Here is a 23,766-nt window from a genome sequence, read left to right as displayed (position 1 = left end):
CATGGCTCTGAAAAACAGAGATCTGGATTACTATATTCCAGTGCAGCTACCAGTCAGAGCCAGAAGTCCCATGTACCTTAGAAACAGAAGTTTCCTTCTGATACAATACCCCTAAAATGTGTAATTGTATCAGGTTTATTAAAATTACCATTTAGCTAATGTTACACAGGCACACAACTCAATATATAATCTTCCTATATGTCAATCAGATTCCAGATGATTAGGAATATTAATGAACAAGTACCATCTGTATAGTCCATTATCAAAATTATTCTTTCCCACAAATGATATCAGGGCAACATAACCCAGTTTCAGCAAATGGGAGCTTTCAAATCAGAGGTTTGGATAAAAGAGGTTCTACTGTAGGTGAGATGTTGCCTTGTGCAGTTAAGATGATCTGTGGCCATCAGGAACCAGTCTCTAGGTCCAGATTTTAAAAGGTGTTTAGGCACCTACAGATGCAGATGGAATCTGTGGGAGTTATGTGCCAAAATTCTGCAACTTCAGGCACCTAACTTCCTTTAAAAAATTGGTCCTAAATCAATTAAAACAGCTTTGTTTTTATTTCAGCTTTCCCCAGGCAGGGTGTGAAACCTGAGATGGCAGATGTTCAGTGAGCGAGTTCTAATGGCTTGGAACTTTGAAATCTTTTTACTGCTAAAATAATTAAACTTATTTATAAATAAAGAGTTAATGTAAAATCAACCTGAACTGTAGAAATACAAAATACACAATGCTTGAGAGCAAAGATGAAGCTGGCAGAATAGCATCTTCAAACTGTGGCCTGCATTGGATCCAGTAGTGACACAGGACAAGACTGTATCCAGACCCTGTCTGGCTGCAAGGAGACACCTCTAGTGTCTGCAGTGTCCGTGATGGGGTCAGTGTTAGTCCTTGCATCCTTACACTGAGATTTTGTGAGCTACTTGGAAAATTTAGACACCCAATTTCTATTAATGAAAATCCCTAGGTAGTGTTGATCATCTCAGCTTTGAAGTGTAAAGACTTTATAGGGCTGGTGTCACTATCTTCTCCATTGGGGATAGGGTGAAGAGCCATGGTCCCATACTGGTCAGCAGAGGCGGCCAGGGACAGTGGGTACTACACCTTCATCTGGGGTGCCACAGTAGCCATGCCCCTCCAGTGCTCCTTAAACTCAGGGAAGCATTGTGGCTACTGCAGGTACAGTGCTTTCCAGAGCTCTTGCCAGAGTGGCTGGATATCTGCATCTCCCTCATTAAGAAGCTATGTCTACATGCCACAATCCAATTCAGAGACTCTTCCAATGTATGCAGCCAGCATGTCAAAGCTACTGGGAAGACCTTCTATTTAAAACAAAAACAAAACAAACAAACAATACCTGGAGCTGAGCCCTTCTTGGGCAGATTAAATTAAAACTTCAGTGAAACTCCCTGGAAGGGGAAGATTAAATTGTTTAACTTAAACTAAATGGTTTGATCAGGCACTTGGAAGACTCCAAACAGACACCATAACAATGTTGCAGGGAAGGTAATTATCCTAGCACAAGTGTGTGTGTCTGGCAGTGGTGATGGAGGATCTCAAGTGAAAATTCCCACCTTAGTTCTTGTGTTGGAATCCTTTGGAGAAAATTTGCTCAACCTGTGGAAGTCTGTCATGTATCAACTTGACCCTATCCATCAGTTTAAGGAACAGCTTCCATAAATCCTGACTAACCCTCCTTAGTTGGAAATTGATGTGTGCAAAAGCAAGGAGAATTTATGAGATTGAGAGGAACATGGAAGAACCCCTCCAAAAATGATTTTTTAAAATTTGATTACATTAGTCTTCGACACAATAGTTAAATCCTGTTAAATGAAGTCAGTTGTTCTGCTACAAGATTCTTTTATCTATATACGTAACAGTTTGTGCAGAGAAGCACGCTATGTTAACATAAATTAACACAAAAATTAATGCAAAGGTCATCTCAAAAAAGTTTATTAGCATGATTAAAAAGATGTGCTGAAGAATGACAGTCAGAGATAAAATAACTTCTTAACATGGAAGAATATCCATTCCAACTCTTTATATTCAACAATGTTTTGAACTGAATGGCAAGCTTTATTGCCAGTTTTCACTTGATTTCTTAAAGAACAATCCATATTGTGTATCGGTTCATGTATCATCATAACTATTTTTTTGTCTGGTTATGATCTCTACTGCAGTTAAGTATAAAAAATATCTTCCATTAATGTTGGAATGCAGACTGCATTGTTGGGCTAAGAGTTGGTAAAAATTTTCAACTGAAGAGTCTGTTTTAAAAAAACTGTCCTTTTTAAAGATACTACAAAGAAATACATTAGTATTTTGGCCTTTAAAATTCTTACATGATATTTATTTAGAATGGCAATCCCAAAATTCCCTCCCATTAAGTAATCATAAATCAGACACCTCCATCAGAGGCTGCTTCTTGGGTTTGACTCTGGAGACTTCTACTTCGTATATGCTTACACCGGCTTGAGGACGAAGACAGCATCATCTAATACATAGTAGTCATTATACATATCACCTTCACATAGGTATGGCAGTCTGGTGAAAGCCTCTATGGCAAAACCAGCTTTTCTGAAAACTTCTGGCAGGCTATTCACCTGTTCTTCCCAAGTCTGCCCCTTGATTTCCAAAACTTCTGAGGGTTTTTCCCACTTGCCACCTACTGAGAAAACAAAACAATTGTATTTAAATTTAAAAAGGACCCTTTTCAATGTATGACAGTCTCTTAAAGAAAGCATGCTGTGCTGCTTACATTCCATTCCAAAGTTAATGATCCACACCAACACACATGGCAGGTAAAGCATTTGTACAGCTCTATCTGAAGACCACAATGTTCAGGGGTCTTGTTTGAATACAGAGGGAGTTTCCCCCTCCAAAGTTCAGATTCTGGCAAATCCTCTACAAATAGTTCTACATGCAGGCCCACTTGGACAAATAACTATTTGACTCAGAACAGTAAGATCATTTAGTGAAACTAAGATTTGGCAGATGTAGCTTGAGAAACTAAAATCTCGGCCAACATTAAAATGCCTTCTCATACTTTTCTGTCATACTTCCTTGCTGGAACTGGCTTCAATTAGTTATAATAAATAAAGACAGATGCTAACAACCATAATTTGTTATGAATTCTTCAGGAATACTATGGTCATACTACTAGCTAAAAACCAAAATCAATCCTCTAGCCCCTCCCCAAAAAAATCCACCTCAAGAGACTCCACACCAAACTAGGAAAGAAATCTTAAGTGGGTCCTGTGGAACAGCATTTACAGAACTTCTCTTCTCACTTACCAAAATGGCCCTTGAATTAACAGAAGGATTATTTGTTTAGGGTCCTCCCAAAAAGGAAATGGAGTTCTGTATAACTTTATATAATGGAAAATATGTTGTCATTTGTTACAGCCAATGAAATCAACAGAAGCATTTGAGCAAAGTAGTACTTTTAAAATGAAAAAAACAAACCATTCGCTATCAAAAGAAGAGATTTTCACCAATCCGAACTGAAAAACGTAATTGATTATATTTTAAATACATATTGTATCTTTAAGAAATTTACTGAACACAATGTTTAATTCCTGTAAATATATGCAAGTAGGAAGGGTCTGAGCACGAAGTTTAGGACATTGTGTAACTCCTAAAGTTTCCTAATTAACTTCCTCTTTTTTTGAGCAGAAACATTTCTTGGACAAACACACAAAGAAATGGCACCTTTCAATAAATGCAAGGTCGTGCTAGTGTTGGAATTCAACTGGATTCTATACTGCGTTGGTAAGACTTATTTTTCCAACTTACTGTCTTCTTCACCTACTTTAAAAGATTCATATGTATTTCTTGCAAATAAGATTGAAAATGCAGTGCTCTCATTTGGAACAAGTCTGTAAAATGATAAGAAGGGAAGGAAAAAATTCTGCTTTGGAGTTAGCTAATTTCTGCTGTTTTCATAAAGTTTCCTAATCAAATGAATATTAATGAAAGATTGTTCTTCCAAAGCATTATACAAAATGTCCTCATAACCTATGACCATCAGACCAAATCCTCTCCCTCTTGCATAGCAAACCCCAGATGCAGCAAAATGGCTGCAGTTCTGCTCTACGGGGTTGGTAGGAGGAGGTTTTTGGGAATCCAGTGCATGGTGTCTGCATGAACTGCATGTCATAGAGTTCTACTCCAGAGGGTCACCCTCCAACCAACTGAACAGTGGGCTCAGGGCAGAGACAGAGAGATTGGCTGGTACAGTACATCCACAAAGTGGCTAATGAATACCTTTCACAGAGTGGGAGTGCAGCAGCTGCTAGGGCTACTGCAGCCTCAAGGAAGCAGTAGTGACCACGGGATGGCTCTGCAGCTGCTTTGTGGCACAGAAAGAAGAGAATGCCTTCTCTCTGTTCCTGTGGCACCCCATGCACTCAATCTGCCTGCATTTGGTCCACCAGGAGCTCAGACAGTACAAAGATGAAGAGTCACATAAGTATCCAGACTAAGGTGACCAGATAGTAAGTGTGAAATATTGGGACAGAGGGTTGGGGGTAATAGGAGCCTCTATAAGAAAAAGCCCCAAATAGCGGGACTGTCTCTACAAAATCAAGACATCTGGTCACCCTAATTCAGACAATATTAAGTAGTAACATTCTGTGCTATTCTAACTTTACATTTTTATGTATTTTTGTAATCAATGCAGTAATTTGTAATAATTCCAGATTTGATCAAAGAGATAGGAGTCCACTTTTTTTTTAAATAATTTGCTAAATACTTTCTAGAAAGTTAAAAAAAAAAGTTAGTTTAGCAATCTTTCATTTCTAGAGTCTCCATTCCAATTATCTAAATTTTAGGTATTTAACCATTATTTTGATAATTATTTTGGCATATTTAAGTTTATTAAAGTTATTTGTTTCTGTAAGGTCCTGGAAAAAAAAATGCATTTGTCATAACAGTTATAGTAAACAAAGCTTGTGAGTTGCTGGTGATTCAGTTCCTTAATTGAAGTTCTCTTTCCTGGTTAACCTTCCCTTGCCTTCCTTTTTCTGTATATTGCTTAATTTTTAAATGTCAGTACCAGCAAGTGGCACTGCTGACCTGTGAAACCCATGATCATTATTCAATCACATTCATATTTTCCTATGTATATGAAAAATATTAAATAAAGTACAAAATGGTATTTGGACCATGAGGCAATCTTGGGACCATCTAAGAAGAAACATAATGAAAACAACCAAAACAGGTCCCATGGTTGAAATATCACTGCTCCCCCACTTTGTAAATTCAAGGCAACATATCTAATTTGCAACATCCCTTGCTCTCAAGTCCTCTCTCATTCAAGTATGTGTTTTTTCTCAACAGGTCATGCTGTAGACACCTGCAAAGTTACCATAAGCCAACACCCATTTAAGGAAGTAGACCACAGTGTCAACACTGTGAACATAACATGCAGTTTCTCTGTTTCCGGATGTAAAGGCTCCCCTCAAATGCTATGGTTTCGCTATCGTGATTTTACACATGAGGCTTTGTGTACACCTGAATGCATAGAGAAGTTCGAAGTGATTGGATCACTGTCTGATAACAGTGCTTTACTTCGAATCAACAAACTGACCGTAAACGACAGTGCCATTTATATCTGTGGAATAGCATTTTCAAATTCAAATTCACACACATCTAAGCAAACTGGGGGAGGAACAATATTGGTAAAAAGAGGTCAGTCACTGCTTCCTATGAACAATAAAAAAAATACATTATATTCTTTTCTAAATATCTCTAATTATTTACACTTGCAAAATATGGTACGTTAAGAGTTTACTTGAAACCTTGTTGATTTAGTATCAGTTTGAACAGCAAATAAGATCCATGTCATACTCTGAATTCCACACACATATCCAAACTGACATCAACAGGAGTTCCAGGTGCAGAATGAAGATCAACTAGGGAGATACTCTGTTAACAAAGCTACAAATCAGCATCTTTGTACGGTTTACTAACCAGATGCTGTACATATGATGTAAGTGACCCTTCAGAGATGTTCTACAGTAATCCAGGAGATTGGATGCTGTATTTTCCTTTTTGTTAACTGTCAAAACTGAACATACAAATACTCCATGTCAAGCTTCATGGAGTAAAACAAGTAAAATGGCTTCCGTTGAGAAACTGCCATAGTCAGGAGGGACTGTGTCTAGCAGACAGAGCAGGATCCTGGGACTCAGGGCTGATTCTCTGCCACTGATTCATTGTGTGAACTTGGGAAAATCATTTCACTTTGGTGTCTTAGTATTTCCACCTATGTAACAGGGATTAAGATATTCACAGGGATGAGGAGGCTTAACTAACTAAAGTTTTGGTTATATGTGCTTCAATAACAAGCTCTAGACATATGTACAAAAGTTAAAAAAAAAACCCAAAAAAAACCCCCTAACTAATGGACTCTCTTCTCTCCCAAGCGAGTTCCATATTCTCCCTACATTCATCCCACCACTCACCCTGCTAAAGTCTGAATAAACACATGAGCACTTCTTCAAACTTGTTCCTTAAAAGTTAGATTTTAGACCAGCAGAGGGCTATGGTGGGAAGAAAACAAAATTAAAAATCAAGGGCTCTCCAGTGCCTAGCTGTTTGAATCTAGTGACCCTTATCAAGTGTCCCAGCTCGCGGGAAGAAAAGAGGTCTCCTACAGTCAAGAACCAAGATGGAAATTAACACCAGGAATGACTAATAAATGAATGTGTGCCTGTGCAGCTCTGAGTTCCTCAGATGAGAATGGTTATAATACAAATATTATTCTTACTAAGAATATGATCCAAATAGAAGAGGTTCCCATTATTCTAACATTTTTTATTATGATAAAGGGTCTGAGAAGTACAGCACCGAAGAATACATCCCCATGATAGTCCTCTCATCTTTGCTGTTTCTATACAGCACTACCATATTTGCAATCTTTATATTCTACAAGGTGGGTTTAATTTTGACTTTTCTTATTTGGTAGTTTTCATCCTGATGTCTCAATAGCTTTAATGTTTTCATCAGGATCCAAGGGTCATCATGGATTTTAATTACTTTTGCATCACAGATGGCAAACGAGTTTTACAGAGGTGTGGTTGATGATTACATCTCATATGCATCTGCAAACTCTCACACACAGATTCAGATTAGATACTGATTACATCTCACACACATCACTTACTGACTTTTTATTTTTGATTTTTAATAAAGAGAGTTTCAAAGGAAAAGCAGCAGAAACAAAACTATCCTTGGAACAATTTATAGCAACTTTGGTATATATTGCCAGAAGTCACTTTGTAAACGAGACTAAGACTATCAAAAATACAAAAAAGTATGATTAACATATTTTGAAAGAAAAATAGTTATCAAATAAAGAGCATTAATACCAAATACACAGGTTGCAAGCTCCATGGATTAATTTCATTGGTAAACTAATAATGAAATGTATATAAAACTAAATGCAAGTGCAATGAAATTATTTCAAGCAATACTCTTACTCACATAGTGAAGTCCTATTCAAAATATTGTAGGATGCATGGAAAAGGGAGTTGGAGGAGGGTTACAGGGCACCTTAAACTTGGAAAAGCTCCCCCAGAACCAGAGAGAGCAGGTGTGCATGTTTAAAATGCACCCAGTTACTGAAGACACTAACATTGGTCTTTATTAAGTAAGTGTGGTGGTGGTTTGTGTGTTTTTATTTTTAGAATAATCATCAATATTTGGAACCCTTAAATGAACTCGAGAAATAATGAGATATCCCTAAATGTTATGAGCAGGCAATACATTTTGCTACAGTACTTCTTCAGTTATTATTTGGCATGGAGAGCTATGTATATAAAGTTGACTTTTGTTTTGCAGTCAAAATCCAAACTGGTAAAGAAAACCAGGAAAGGAGACGAAAAAGGAGAGCATCATGTATGTTAATATTCACTTAACTTGTCTTGGGTGTCTGATTCATAGATTTTTTTTGTTTTTTAAAATATACCCTTGAACACATCTGGGGACATTAAATTGTCTCAGACAAAGGGTTACAGGGGCTGGAAATATACAGAGCTCAAACTGTAGATGTAAGTGACTAAGGGCTCCAGCACTGAAGATTTATAGAAAACTATTTGCTGAATTTACAGTCAGAGTTTAAAGATGAGAAGGGATACATCACAGGCCACCAACACCACCTAGCCACTCCCACATCAACCCCAACAACTAGAATTATATCAAAATATTATATACTTCAGGTGACTAGACTGTTGTGTGCCACACGCAGAAAACAGGAGAGACCAAGGTGCACCAATGCCCAAGCCCCCTGTAATGGCAGGGAATTGATTAAGTGAGATATGCCCAGATGATCTAGCAAGTGACCTGTGCCCCAAGCTTTACAGTTTCTGTTCATCAGTCTTTTTTGGCTAATTGGACAGTAAGAGCTATGCTAAAGGCCACCTCCAACAGGCAACTTCCTGTCTTAAGTGATGGCTTTTCAGTAACACCGAGATTACAAGTAAACCATGTTCGAACTATAGTTAAAAAGCCAACCTCTATCATGCAACTGATTTTTCCTGGTCCCTTGGATGGTGGCTCTGGCTTTAGATGGGTTCCACCATGCTTATATCCTGTTTAGAACTGCAACACCCTCTTGAAAAAACTGTCTTGAAGTTGTGGTGACATCTTTATTAAATTTTAAAAAGTTAAAAAAAAATCAGCAAAGGTATAATATAGAAGCAAATGCATTTTCCAAATCTGTCTCTAATATAAAATTGTTAACCACATTTTAATCTGCAGAAAAACATGAGTGGGCAAACAGTTTGTCGAGCAATTGTACAAGAACTGTACAAGAAGAGATATGCTCAAGACCATCACCAGCCTGTGAGTAACAAGTAACAGGAAAAGAGGTTTTCCAAAATCTTGTGGCTGTTTATTGTAGTTCATTGGATGTGGAAAAAGGGAGAAGCAAATTTCAAAACTATATTACATTTACTACAGAACTGGACTTCTTCACTGTCTGAGCGGCAGGATTGGCAAGATTCAGTCCTGAACCAGCAATAGTTTTTCTATTCTTACAATGCCAAAAATTTCAGAAGTCCAATACTGCGCATCCCAGCAGGCTTAAACTGGGGTCTACATACTGTTGGGGAGTGGAGATACCCCTCTTTTCAAAGGGATTTTGAACTAATTTTATGTCTGAGAAGGCCTGAGATGCCAGACTTTAAAACAGGGGCAGGCAAACTTTTTGGGCTGAGGGCCCCATCGGGTTTTGTAAATTGTATGGAGGGATGGTTAAGGGAGGGGGTCATGGCCCGGCCCCCACTGCCATCTGTCCTCAGGACTCCCACCCCATCCAACCCCCCCATTCCCTGATGGCGCCCCATCCACACCCTCCCACTCCCTGTCCCCTAACCACCCCCAGACCCTTTCCACCCCATCCAACCCCTCCTCTCATTCCTGACTGCCCATGGAACCCCTGCCGCCTCATCCAACCCCCCTCCTTCCTGACTGCCCCCCAGGACCCCTGCCCCCATTCAACCCCCTGTTCCCCACTACAACTGCCCTGACCCCTATCCACACCCCCGCCTGACCACCAACCCGAATTCCCCTGCCCCCTTACCGCACTGCCTGGCGCACTGGTGGCTGGCGGCACTACAGCTGCGGACCCGGCTGGAGCCAGGCCACACAACCGCCGCCACCACACAGCACAGAGACTGGGTCAAGGCGGGCTCTGCAGCTGCGCTGCCTCAGGAGCTCACAGCCCCACCACCCAGAGCATTGTGCTGGCGGCGGAGCAACCGAGCTGAGGCTGCGGGGGAGGAGGAACAGCAGGGGAGAGGCCGAGGGTGAGCCTCCTGGGCCATGAGCTCGGGGGCCGGGCAGGACGGTCCCGTGGGCCAGATGTGGCCCACAGGCTGTAGTTTGTCCACAGGCTGTAGTTTGCCCACCTCTGCTTTAAAGCCATGACATATTTTAGGTATAGAAAAGCACTGCAGTTCACTTTTGGAGGCATATCATTCATTTTAATTTCTTTCCCCCTCTGAACAGTGGATAGTTGGACCCATGGTAATGAAGGCACATGGCTTTACAAGTGGAGAGAGTTACAAAAATAGTTCCAATAAAGTTTTTTAAAAACTTAAACATTCCCAAAACAATTATTGTAATATACGCAGCATATACAGAATACTTCATGTTACAGTATTAAAAAATGAAAGTTATTTCATCCTCCCAAACTTACAACAATTATTTTTAACCAAACCATAGTGTATTTTGCATATGCCAAGTAAGTTACAGGAGAACTATTGTAGAAACACACACACACTTTTAAGTTAAGAAAACTATTCTTGAATCCACACTACACAAGCAATACAGCTCCTTTCTTCTTCTAATCAGAGAGCAGAACATATACTTCCCAGATGAAATACAAAAATGAAATAGACATTCAGCACTGACAGGTCAAACATTTGCCCTGCCATAAAACCTGTATTTTAATGTTCATACCCCTGACAGTTTTCCTCTATAACTGCCCTCCATAAAGCCATCAAACCCCTACTGATGTAATCCAGGACGTGGCAGATGTGGATATAGACATAATGTAAACATGACTGTCCTGCTGGCTCTCTGTGCTCCCCTATTCAGCGTAGTCAACAGTGAATGAAAAAGGTTAAGAATCCTGCAGATGCCACAGATATGAAGGCAGCTGGATAACAGAGAGAAGGAAGGCGGAAGTATTCTTCAGCAGTAGCAAAGGAAAGGAAGTTTGCCCCACTGAGGAAATCTTTTTACAAAGCAAACTATTACACACTATTGTAGTCTTTTACAATTTTGGTTTTTGGTTTTTTTTTTGCAGGAGTGTTTGGAACCAGATGACACCATCTATCAAAACAGATGATAAAATTCGAAGTATACCACATACTCAAGATCCTTTATGTGAAATACAACTGAACATGTCTGAGACTTCAAAAATTAATTTTCTGAAAGAGTCTTATCTTGCTAAACACGATGAATCCTCACCGAGCAGTGCTTTTTTTAAAGTGTTTTGCATATAGATTATCAAACACAAATGACAGTATTTCAGCTAAAGTGTGAATATTAACATTACCAAACTCTCTCCCTCTGAAAAATAAAAATATTGGAAAAGGACTTTATTTTCCATTGAAGAGCTACTAATACTTCATGGAAATTTTCATATTTAGGGTTAGTTCTACAAATACAGTATTTTTTTTTTAATTTCTTTTGTGAATTTAATACTTTTGAAAGCTTTGTGATAGGCAGATAAAGAAAATGAAGCCTTGAAGTCAAATTCTATTCTCAGTTACTTACATTGGTGTAAATCAGCTATCACTACCACTGATGTCAATAGTAACTCAGGATTTACACCAGAGTAAGAGCAGAATCTGGCTGGCAGTACACAGAACAGGTACAAAAAATAGGCAATATAAAAGCATACACACTAATGCAGTGTCAAAGCTGATCCAGAGGGACCATATCATGGGTTAGGAAGGAAGCTTAGTCTACATGTCAATCCAAGGACTGCTCTTTTTCAATGTTTATATTTGTGTGTGTTATGCAGACAATATCTCCAAGTGCTAGCCAGAAGCAGTTCCTCATTCCCCATTAGAATGACACCCAAGTCTCTACACGGGCACGGAGGGGGTTCCATAAATCCTCTCCTCCTTCCCTTTGTGCATCTGCACAGAGCTGGGCACAACTGAGCCTGCTGGACTACAGTCAAACTTCACCAGTTCTCACTTAGTTAATCTGCGCACCTCACGAGTCTTACAAGATACCTGTTGGTCTCACCCATCCTCTCAGCAAAGAATTGTGTCCAGCAGTGAGGCATCATCTACCATTTTGCAACTTAAGAACACTGGAACTACCAGACTGGAGCAAAGCAGAGATCTATCTAGTCCAGTGTTGCCTACATAGTCAAGTACTAAATATTTCAGAAGAAAATTGCAAAAAAATCCACATTACACAATGGACAAATATAGAACAACATGTCTAATAAACTTCCTTCCTAATCCCAAGTAATTAATGGCTAGCTGCTTCTCTCTCTTCAAACATGGTATCTTATAAATTTTTATTCTAGTACCTACAGTTATTCTTATTTGTATAAATATCAAATCCTTTTTTAAACCCTAAGCTTTTTGCCTCAATGATATCACACAGCAGTTTCACAGATTAATTAGATTATAAAGCATTTCTTTATATCATATCAGAGGGGTAGCCGTGTTAGTCTCGATCCGTAAACGCAGCAAAGAGTCCCGTGGCACGTTATAGACTAACAGACGTATTGGAGCATGAGCCCACGAAAGCTCATGCTCCAATATGTCTGTTAGTCTATAAGGTGCCACAGGACTCTTTGCTGCTTTCTTTATCTTAAACACTCATTACAGAATACTTACTAGTGCAGTATAAATGTAAAGTACAAATGGAAAGAGTATGTTTTGTAATGCAGTATGGTTAAATTATTAGTAAGATTTCTGCTTGCCAATTCATAAAATTTGGAACTCCACAATAACATTGTGTTAGGGTGAATTAATGAAGTTTTACTGTACGTTGGAAAATAAAAACAAAAGGTGTATTTCTCTCAAACTCTTTGGTAATAACTTGTGAATAAGCTACTTTGGACTCTAGATGTCATTGTAATTCCAGAAACAGTTGAAAGAGTAAAGTAACATTTCTTTTGTTCAAAGTTTTACAAGAACATTTGTATCAGTCATTTAAAGAAATTAAGAACAAGGAAACAGAAGCAGTGTCAAGCACAGCAGAGTATAATTATCATTAACAGTATAGTTAAAATTGTTCTATTTTCAGGCTCTAATCCTGCAATTGGATCCACAGATGTGTAAGCACAAGGATCAGCCTATTGTCCCTCTGAATCAGAGCTCATATCTGTAAAATAATAAACGACTTTTGTAAAGGAGGTTTAAAACTCTATAGTACAGTAATTGAAATACATGCTTTCTAGGATCTTCCACATGTTCCAAGTATTTGTTCTTGTTTACAATGTACATATAGTGAATTCATTCTTTGCTTCTTTTTACATATCTTGTAAAATAATAAAAAGCTTTGATATCTTAACTACAAAATTTAGAACACTACTTGGTCTGACACAGAGCTTTTTGCATAGGATACAATGTCAGTTTCCCCTGGAGAGTAGGTTAGAAGGTTCAAGGGGGAGAGTTTTACTGGAGTATCTTCTGTTGATATTGATTTAATTTTTTCTATAAAAAGTTGTGTACAGGTCCAGAGTTCTGGACAGCCAGATTTACAAAATTGAATGAGGGTTACCACTGCTACATATAGTGGTGACCCCAGACTGTCATAATGGCATATCTCTTTAAACAGAACCATAAGACATCTGAGTGAATCAAACGGTACAATAATGTTATTTCAAATGAAGTTAATCAGATCAATTAAGGAAGTCAGATTCTTATTCTGTGTTCAACATTTTAACTCAACTAAATATCTACAATGACATGATTCAAAATATTGACCTGGCCAGGATGGGACAGGGGATTGGGTTGACATTTAAGTGATTATATAGTTTATGGTCAGTTTGCCTCTTAAAATAGACAATTAAATTGAAATTTAAGTCCCAATTCTATTTTAAAGATCAGCTTTACATTAAAGCCATTGTTCTTTGTCTACTCTGCAAAAGTCCTAAAAATCTAGTGGTCCTGCTTGGTGCTTGCCTGACTTGATTATCTGAAACCACATATATAAGAGGTTCTTCTTTCATCTGGATTTAGTAAGAGGTTTGTGGTTATTTAATTGCTGAAAAGACAGAAGGCATTTCTTGTTAGAAGTTTGTAACAAACTTGGAACAGGTTTTGTCCCAGCAGTTTGCATAATTTGAAGGTACCAAATTCAACTTTTAGAACATAAAAGGTCAAAATTAACCAAATGCAATGGCTGCTTCACTATTAGCATCTCCATTCCCCCAAGCAAAAAGAGTGCTCTTTACTTATTTGCTGTTGGTCAATGTCTCATCAAAAATTGCTTTTAATACATTAAAATACACTGAGAACCATGTACGCTCAAAACTTCAGAGACAGATAATTACTTTTTTAAAAATATCCAGATGTACATATACACCAATGGAGATATCCACTTTCAGATAGACAAAACTGGATTATAAAAGTGCTGCTGATAGCCAGTTTATAGCAGTGGATAAACAAACATGCTGGATCTGTTTCAAGATAGACCAGGGTTCCCAAACTTGGATCACGGCTTGTTCAGGGTAAGCCCTTGGTGGGCCATGAGAGGCTTTGTTTACCTGAGCATCCGCAGGTACAGTCACTCGCAGCTCCCAGTGGCTGCGCGGTTCACCGTTCCTGCCCAGTGGGAGCTGCGGGAAGTGGTGGGCTGCAGCTCCCACTGGCCAGGAACAGCGAACCGCGCAGCCACTGGGAGCTGCGAGCGGCCGTACCCGTGGACCCTCAGGTAAACTAAGCGTCTCACAGCCCACTAGGGGCTTACCCTGAACAAGCAGCGAACCAAGTTTGGGAATTCCTGAGATAGACACTGCATAACTGGAGCAGACTTCACTGATAAGGGCTTACCAAAGGTATCATGACACACCACCCTGCAGGCCACACAAGATCATCAGGGAAAGCACTGTGATCTGATCTGAGGTTAGAGAAAAGAAGCAACAACAAAGCGGTCTGAAACAAAATGTCTGGTTTGCCACAGGTCACCAGCACAAGGAAAGCTCCTTTCTGGTTTACAAGGTGCCATATAGAAGATTCCTACCCCAACAAGAAAATGTCTTGAAGTTCCATATGCAGAGAACATGTTTTCAAGTGCTAGTGGCTTATTAGTCCGATAGCCAATTCTCCTTCCACTAGATACTAAAGGATTGAACCATGAGAAAGTAAAAGTGGATTCCTCAGATTTCTCTCTCTCTCTCTCAGTTCCTCCACCATCTGCTATGCTAGGAAGTTGCATTAATTTTTTGTCATATTGGGTACGTCTACACTATGGGATTATTCCGATTTTACATAAACCGGTTTTGTAAAACAGATTGTATAAAGTCGAGTGCACGCGGCCACACTAAGCACATTAATTCGGCGGTGTGCGTCCATGGTCCGAGGCTAGTGTCGATTTCCGGAGCGTTGCACTGTGGATAGCTATTCTGTAGTTATCCCATAGTTCCCGCAGTCTCCCTCACCACTTGGAATTCTGGGTTGAGAGCCCAGTGCCTGATGGGACAAAAATCATTGTTGCGGGTGGTTCTGGGTAAATGTCGTCACTCATTCCTTCCTCTGGGAAAACAATGGCAGACAATCATTTCGAGCCCCTTTTCCCTGGATTGCCCTGGCAGACGCCATTGCACAGCAACCATGGAGCCTGTTCAGCTTTTTTTTTTTTTTTTTTTTTTATTGTCACCGTATGTGTACTGGATGCCGCTAACAGAGGCGTTACTGCAGCGCTACACAGCAGCATTCGTTTGCTTTTGCATGATAGCAGAGACGGTTATCAGTCATTCTGTACCGTCTGCTGCCATTATAAATTGGCAGTAAGATGATGGTTATCTGTCGTTCTGTACTGTCTGCTGCTATCATGGGTGCCCCTGGCTGAGGTCGGCTGGGGGCGCAAAGGCAAAACTGGGAATGACTCCCTGAGTCAATCCCTCCTTTATGGTTTCTAAAAATAGAGTCAGTCCTACCTAGAATATGGGGCAAGTGTACTAGAGAACCAGTGTCTCAGAGAGCACAGCTGCTCCGTGTCAGATCCCGCAGAAATGATGAGCTACATGCCGTTCACGGGGGGTGCCCCTGCAACAATCCTACCCGTTGCTTCCCTCCTCCCCCAACCTTCCTGGGCTACCGTGGCAGTGTCCCCCCCATTTGTGTCATGAAGTTATAAAGAATGCAGGAATAAGAAACAGTGACTTGTTAGTGAGATAAAATGAGGGGGAGGCAGCCTCCCGCTGCTATGACAGTCCAGGCAGGACATTAAGCGGTGCGGAGGAGAGGAGCCCAGCATCCCGCTACTATGATAGTCCAGGCAGTATAGAATCTTTTCTTTACACAGGAAAGGGAGGGGGCTGATGGAGCTCAGCCCCCAGTTGCTATGATGAGGACGGTTACCAGCCGTTCTGTCCCATCTACTGGGAATGACCAGGAATCATTCCTATTTTTACCCAGGCACTCCCGGTCAGCCTCACCTGAGACTAGCCAGGAGCACTCATGGGCTGATGGTGACGACGGATAGCAGTCATATTGTATCGTCTGCCACCGGGGAGGGGAGAGGAGCGGATACTGCTCTTCACTGCTGCAGCATCGCGTCTACCACTAGCATTCAGTAGACATAGGGTGGCATTGAAAAAAGTCAAGAAACGATTTCTTTCCCTCTTCTTTCACATGTTGGGGGGAGGGAGTAAATTGACAAGCTATACCCTGAACCATGCTGGACAATGTGTTTGAACCTATAGGCACTAGGAGCTCAGCCAAGAATGCAAACAGTTTTCGGAGACTGCTGTGGACTGTGGGATAGCTGGAGTCCTCAGTACCCCCTCCCTCCCTCCATGAGTGTCCACTTGATTCTTTGGCTTTCCGTTACGCTTGTCACGCAGCACTGTGTAGCCTGGAGATTTTTTTCAAACGCTTTGACATTTCGTCTTCTGTAACGGAGCTCTGATAGAACAGATTTGTCTCCCCATACAGCGATCAGATCCAGTATCTCCCGTACGGTCCATGCTGGAGCTCTTTTTGGATTTGGGACTGCATCGCCACCCGTGCTGATCAGAGCTCCACAGTGGGCAAACAGGAAATGTAATTCAAAAGTTCGTGGGGCTTTGCCTGTCTACCTGGCCACTGCATCCGAGTTCAGATTGCTGTCCAGAGCGGTCACAGTGGTGCACTGTGGGATACCGCCCGGAGGCCAATACCGTCGATTTGCGGCCACACTAACCCTAATCCGATATGGTAATACCGATTTTAGTGCTACTCCTCTCATTGGGGAGGAGTACAGAAACCTATTTAAAGAGCCTTTTATATCAATATAAAGGGCCTTGTAGTGTGGACGGGTGCGGCATTAAATCGGTTTAACGGCGTAGTGTAGACCAGGCCATTGTTACCTAAACATGATGCAGGACTCAGAGAGGAAAAGGCAGGAAAGCAGGTCCTGGATGGATCAGTGATTGCAAAACAGAGAAATTGAATTCAAATGTATAATTAGAAGGTATACAAGAAACAATATACAATCACTGTATATCGCAGACTTTGCTTACATTGTTTCCGTGTAGAATATAAAGACACTGTTATACAGGCAGAACTGTATTTTATGATTACCTGGAATCTTATAGAACATTTAGGACAGGAAGAAAATCTTTTCCATATTAAAGAGAATAAGAAATTGTATCCAGATATGTTTGAAAAATTGTATAGGTTCATTAAAAAAATAAAATAAATTAAAAACAAAAACAAAAAGGTTGCTTCTCTACCCAAAATAAAAAAAATTACATTTTAATTTTTTTTTCTAAAGAGATATTGTTCAGCACATTTTAAAAGTCTGATAAATATACAATTATATTGGACATTATGAATTCCCAACACTGTAACCTAAAACACCTTTTCCCTACCTCCCCAGGTATCTTTTAATCTGTGTCTACTTACCATTTTCCACATATGGATGAAAGGGCAAAACTAGTGCAAGAATAACTCTGCCTCTAGTTGGCTCCAGTACACTTCTAATATCTTTTAATACAGTCAATGGCTGATCACAGCGATCAAGCAAATTCAAGCAGCTGATAACATCATACTGGAATCCTGTGTTCTGCCATTCATTTATACCGAGCACTCTAAAAAGAGAGAGAGAGAGAGAAAGATGGAAAGTGTTACAGTTAAACAACTGCAGGATGAATGCAGAGTTCTCAGTACACAGCCTGCCTAGAGTAATTAGGAGAAGGAGATAATTCCCTACAGCTGAGGCTGATCTTTCCTTTATCAGACACTCCCTTTATACTGAGAGCACATAAGGCTTGTCTACACGGGGGACTTAGTTTGCACTGAGGGAATACACATTGATTGGTGTGCAATACATAAGCCATACTAAGGGCATGCAGATGGGGTTGCTGTGCCCTCTTAATTTGCATCGTGTGTACACAGCAGGAACTGGATGTGCACTAAGCATGCAGTATACTGGGTGGGTATCCCAAAATCCTTTGCTTCGATGCTGAGCTGTGTGCATTCTGGAATTTTTCTTGCTGAGCATTGTGAGATGTATAGCAGAAGCCAGGGGAATTCTAGGACTTGGGGGTCAAGCGCCAAAGCTTTTGCTTCTTCCATTCCATACTTCCCCCTCTTTCTGGCTGGGCTAGCACCATTTTTGAATCGCTGTCAGCCAGCATGGACGCAAGAATGCTGTAAATTGCTATGCTAGTAGCTGTAATTTGCAAATACACAGAGACTCCATCTAAACTCTCAGAGCCAAGTGGCTTCAGATTTGGAAGCCAACAGTGGCATCTGCAGTAGCACAAGCAGGTGGAGAAAGATGATGATGATAATGATGACGGAGTGATATCTGCGAGTGTTACCATCTTTAATCTCTGTATCTTGACAAAGATATTAGGTATTGTGAGATCTAGAAATGCCCTCCCTTCTTTTTGGGAATCAGAAAGTACTTTGAATAGAATCCCTTTCCTCTGTACTGAGTGGGAGCTGGTTCCATGGCCTCTATGCAGAAGGGAGAGAACCTCTTGTCTCAGGAGTGATTCGTGGGATGGGTCCCTGAAAAAGGGATGGACAAGAAGGGTTCAAGGGGGTATGGCGTAGAAGTGGATGGAGTAGCCCAATGTTATAACCTCCAAAAAACTCATCTGTTGGAGGTAACCTGCTCCCATGAGGTGTGAAAAAGAGAGCACTAATCCCCAAAAGGGTGGAGGAAGGAAAAAGCAAGATAGTTCAGCATCAAATCCAGATCACGGAGGTGTTTGAGGCCCTTGACTGAGACATCAAAACAAGCACTATGTAGATGATGGCAGTTGCATCGATTCAAGTTCAGCTGTTGACAATTTTCCCCTCTGCCTCCTAGGCCTTACGGAAAACTGAGCTGGGTGGGATCTCAACTGTCAGACTAAATCTCCTCTTGTTTGCAGGATGTAATATGACCAGTGAATGAAAGGTCACCCTGGAATCCTTCAGAGAACGCACAGACTCACCTCTGGATTCATTAAATAATTGAAGACCATCAAAGGGGAGATCCTCTACAGAGTTTTGGACTTCACGCAGAAATTCTGATGACTGCAGTCATGAGACTCAACGCATAATAATGGAGGTGCAGCAGTGTCAGTGTTGACAGAGACCCATAAAGCTGTTCTGGCTAGAAGCTGTCATTCCACAATAATGGCCTGAAATTGCTCTTGTGAAAGGTGTTCAATAAAAGCAATAAATTTCATATAATTAAGATAGTTGTATTTTTCCAAGATCACCTGATAATTACCAATTCTGCACTGCAGGACGACAGAGGAATAGCTCTTATGATCTAGTATCAGAGGGGTAGCTGTGTTAGTCTGGATCTGTAAAAGCAGCAAAGAATCCTGTGGCACCTTATAGACTTAACAGACGTTTTGGAGCATGAGCTTTCATGGGTGAATAACCACTTCTGTACATGCATCTGATGAAGTGGTTATTCACCCATGAAAGCTCATGCTCTTATGATCTAAGCACTTGTGATCCTTATCATAAGGGGTAGCCTTTGAATAATGCTGCCTCCACAACCAAGGAGTTAGGGGTAGGGTAGGAAAATAATTCTGAACCCCTCATCTGAACATATTACTTTTTGTCTGCCCTCTGGTCGGGGGGGTGGGGGGGTGATGGGGCAGAGCAGTAGCAGGAGTCTGCCAAATTGTCTTGGCAGATTCGAACAATGCCTCATTTATGCGGAGAACCGCATGGCCAAAGATGGTGTAGAAAGAATGTCCAACAACTTATGTTGTGTCTGACTTTTTCCAGCAATATTTGAAGAGTGTCTGCCACTTTCTTCATCAAGTCTTGAGACCGTTTGAAGTCATCCACAGTAGATGGAGGGGGCATAACAGCTTCATCCAGGGAGGATGAAGAAACATTTGCCTGAGCAATAGCAACCTCACCAGCCTTCCTCTCTTGTTCTTCAAACATCTCCTCTTGAAATGGATAAAGAGGGAATTGAATTTCATCCTATTTACTTCAGACCACTTCTCCAGTTTGTCCAAATCATTTTGAATTTTAATCCTATTCTCCAAAGCCTTTGCAACCCCTCTCAGCTTGGTATCATCTGCAAACTTTAGAATTGTACTCTCTATGCCATTATCTAAATCATAGTAGATCACAAGCTAAATATGAGTCAACAGTGTAGTGCTGTTGCAAAAAAAGCAAACAACATTCCGGAATGTATTAGCAGGAATATTGTAAGCAAGACACGAGAAGTAATTCCTCCGCTCTACTCCATCCTGATTAGGCCTCAACTGGAGTACTGTGTCCAGTTCTGGGCTCCACATTTCAGGAAAGATGTGGACAAATTGGAGAAAGTCTAAAGAAGAGCAACAAGAATGATTAAAGTACTGACCTTGGCATTCTCCGTGAGCACTGGGTAACTCGGAGAATTGCTGGCAGTATAAGAATATAAGAATAGCCATATTGGGTTAGACCAAAGGTGCATCCAGCCCAGTATCCTGTCTTCCGACAGTGGCCAATGCCAGGTGCCCCAGAGGGAATGAACAGAAGCTAGGGACACGATATCTGCCCATCCTGGCTAATAGCCAATGACAAACCTATCCTCCATGAACTTAACTAGTTCTTTTTTGAACCCTGTTATAGTCTTGGCCTTCACAACATCCTCTGGAAAGAAATTCCACAGATTGACTGCATTGTGCGAAAAAAATACTTCCTTTTCATGGAATCCTAGAATCAAAGAACTGGAAGGGACCTCAAGAGGTCATCTAGTCCAGTCCCCTACACTCAAGGCAGGACTAAGTATTATCTAGACCATCCCTGACAGGTTTGTCCAATCTGCTCTTAAAAATCCCCAAATGATGGAGATTCCACAACCTCCGTAGGCAATTTATCCCAGTGCTTAATCACTCTGACAGTTATGAAGTTTTTCTCTAATGTCCAACCTAAACCGCCCTTGCTGCAATTTAAGCCCATTGCTTCTTGTCCTACCTTCAGAGGTTAAGAACAATAATTTTTCTCCCTCTCCCTTGTAACAACCTTTTACGTACTTAAAAAATGTTATGTCCCCTCTCAGTCTTTTCTTCTCCAGACTAAACAAACCCAATTTTTTCAATCTTCCCTCATTTCTCCAGTTTGTCCAAATCATTTTGAATTTTAATTCTATTCTCCAAAGCACTTGCAACCCCTCTCAGCTTGGTATCGTCTGCAAACTTTAGAATTGTACTCTCTATGCCATTATCTAAATCGTTAATGAAGATATTGAACAGAACTGGACCCAGAACCAATCCCTGCGGGACTCCACTCATTATACCCTTCCAGCATGACTGTGAACCACTGATAACTACTCTCTGGGAATGGTTTTCCAACCAGTTATGCACCCATCTTATAGTAGCTTCATCTAGGTTGCATTTCCCTAGTCTGTTTATGTGAGATAGTATCAAAACTTTACCGAAGTCTAGATATACCATTTCTACTGCTTGCCCCACATCCACAAGGCTTGTTATCCTGTTAAAGAAAGCTATCAGGATTGTTTGACATGATTTGTTCTTGACAAATTCATGCTGACTGTTATTTATCACCTTATCTTCTAGACGTTTGCAAACTGATTGCTTAATTATTTGCTTCACTATTCTTACAGGTACAGAAATTAAGTTGACTGGTCTGTAATTCCCCAGGTTGTCCTTATTTCCCTTTTTATAGATTGCACGATATTTGCCCTCTTCCAGTCTTCTGGAATCTCTCCCACCTTCCATGACTTTTCAAAGATAATTGCTAATGGCTCAGATATCTCCTTAGCCAGTTCTTTGAGTAGCCTAGGATGCATTTCATCAGGCCCTGGTGACTGGAAAACATCTAACTTGTCAAGTCATTTTTAACTTGTTCTTTCCCTATTTTAGCCTCTACTCCTACCTCATTTTCACTGGCATTCACTATGTTAAACATCCAATCACCACTAACCTTCTTGGTGAAAACCGAAACAAAGAAGTCATTATGTACCTCTGCCATTTCCACATTTTCTGTTACTGTTTCCCCTGCCTCCACGCATTGAGTAATGAGCCTACCCTGCCCTTGGTCTTCCTCTTGCTTCTAATGTATTGTAGAATGTTTTCTTGTGTTATGAAAAGGAGTAAACAAACACTTCCTTGCTTACTTTCTCCACATACCAGTCATGATTTTATAGACCTCTATCCTATCCCCCTTAGTCATCTCTTTTCCAAGCTGAAGTAAGTCTTATTAATCGCTCCCCATACAGAAGTCATTCCATACCCCTAATCATTTTTGCTGCCCTTTTCTGAACCTTTTTCAATTCCAATATATCATCTTTTTTCAAATGGGGTAACCCCATCTGCACTCAGTATTCAAAATGTGTATGTACAATGGATTTATATGGAGGCAATATGATATTTTCCTGTCTTATTATCTATCCCTTTCTTAATGATTCCCAACATTCCGTTTGCTTTTTCGACTGCTGCTGCACATTGAGTGGATGTTTTCAGAGAACTATCCACAATTACTCCAAGATCTCTTTCTTGAGTGATAACAGCTAATTTAGACCCTATTGTTTTATAGGTATAATTGGGATCATGTCTTCCAATGTGCATTACTTAGCATTTATCAACATTGAATTTCATCTGCCATTTTGTTGCCCAGTCATCCAAATTTATGAGATCCTTTTGTAGCTCTTCACAGTCTGCTTGGGACTTAACTATCTTGTGGAAATTTTTTCAGGTGATACAAAACTTCTCAGCACTGTTTATCCCCTTTTTCCAGATCATTTATGAATATGCTGAATAGAACTGGTCCCTGTACAGACCCCTGGGGGACACCACTATTTACCTCTCACCATTCTGAAAACTGATCATTTACTCCTACCCTTGGTTTACTATCTTTTAACCAGTTACTAATCCATGAGAGCACCTTCCCTCTTATCCCGTGGCAGCCTACTTTGCTTAAGAACCTTTGGTGAGCAATCTTGTCAAAGACTCTCTGAAAATCTAAGTACACTATATCTCTCTTGTCCACATGCCTGTTGACCCCCTCAAGTAAATCCAGTAGATTGATGAGGCATTTTACAAAAACCTTTACAAAAACCATGTTAATAGAATATCAGGGTTGGAACAGACCTCAGGAGGTCATCTAGTCCAATCCCCTGCTCAAAGCAGGGCCAATCCCCAGAGAGATTTTTGCCCCAGATCCCTAAATGCTGCACATGTTGACTCCTTCCCAACAAATTATGTTCATCTATGTGTCTGACAACTTTGTTCTTTATTATAGTATGCAGCCCCAGGAGCCCAATATGCTAATTTGAGAGGCAATATGGGAACAGGGAAGGCATGCAGGATTCATCATACCAAGGAAGATGCTGAGGAAGCTGGGGCCTCGTGAGCCTTGAAATATCCCTTGATGGAGCAAGATCAGGAGAGTCTAGTCTAGGCAGATCATCATAAGAGCCCCGAACAGATATTTGAGAGTCTGAAGAGCTCTCATCTACAAAGTCTAATGGAGGAGCAGATGAAAGAGGAGTGATGGTTTGTCTCTCCGTACGCATGGGTAAAAGGGTATTAGGCAGTACTGGTGATAGACTTCTGCTATCTTTGGTACCTTGCCTAACTGAGTTCAATAAAAGGACATT

At 40.5% G+C, this 23,766-nt stretch overlaps 2 protein-coding genes across 3 annotated transcripts in view; one reads left to right on the top strand and one right to left on the bottom strand.

Moving 5' to 3' along the window:
• Positions 1-1,940: 1,940 nt before the first annotated feature.
• METTL9 (methyltransferase like 9) overlaps positions 1,941-23,766 on the bottom strand; it is a 38,346-nt gene continuing 16,520 nt past the window's right edge. Inside the window, exons 4-5 of one of the 2 annotated variants that reach the window (XM_030578076.1) lie at positions 17,598-17,782; positions 1,941-2,671 (exon numbers count right to left, since the gene is read on the bottom strand). In XM_030578076.1, coding sequence (XP_030433936.1) covers positions 2,466-2,671; positions 17,598-17,782 — 391 coding nt within the window. In that variant the 3' untranslated portion in view covers positions 1,941-2,465. The remainder of the gene's footprint in view (positions 2,672-17,597; positions 17,783-23,766) is intronic. The other variant, XM_030578078.1, reaches the window with a different exon arrangement.
• IGSF6 (immunoglobulin superfamily member 6) lies at positions 2,680-12,249 on the top strand. Its single transcript, XM_030578079.1, has 6 exons — positions 2,680-3,774; positions 5,344-5,694; positions 6,837-6,940; positions 7,849-7,905; positions 8,767-8,850; positions 10,820-12,249. Exons 1-6 carry the CDS (start codon positions 3,708-3,710, stop codon positions 10,859-10,861), a joined length of 705 nt encoding a protein of 234 aa, XP_030433939.1. The 5' UTR covers positions 2,680-3,707; the 3' UTR covers positions 10,862-12,249.

This window comes from Gopherus evgoodei, chromosome 10, assembly GCF_007399415.2.
Source record: "Gopherus evgoodei ecotype Sinaloan lineage chromosome 10, rGopEvg1_v1.p, whole genome shotgun sequence".
Lineage (NCBI taxonomy): Eukaryota > Metazoa > Chordata > Testudines > Testudinidae > Gopherus > Gopherus evgoodei.
Note: the sequence above shows the minus strand (reverse complement) of the source record. Positions and strands in the feature narration are given on the sequence as shown.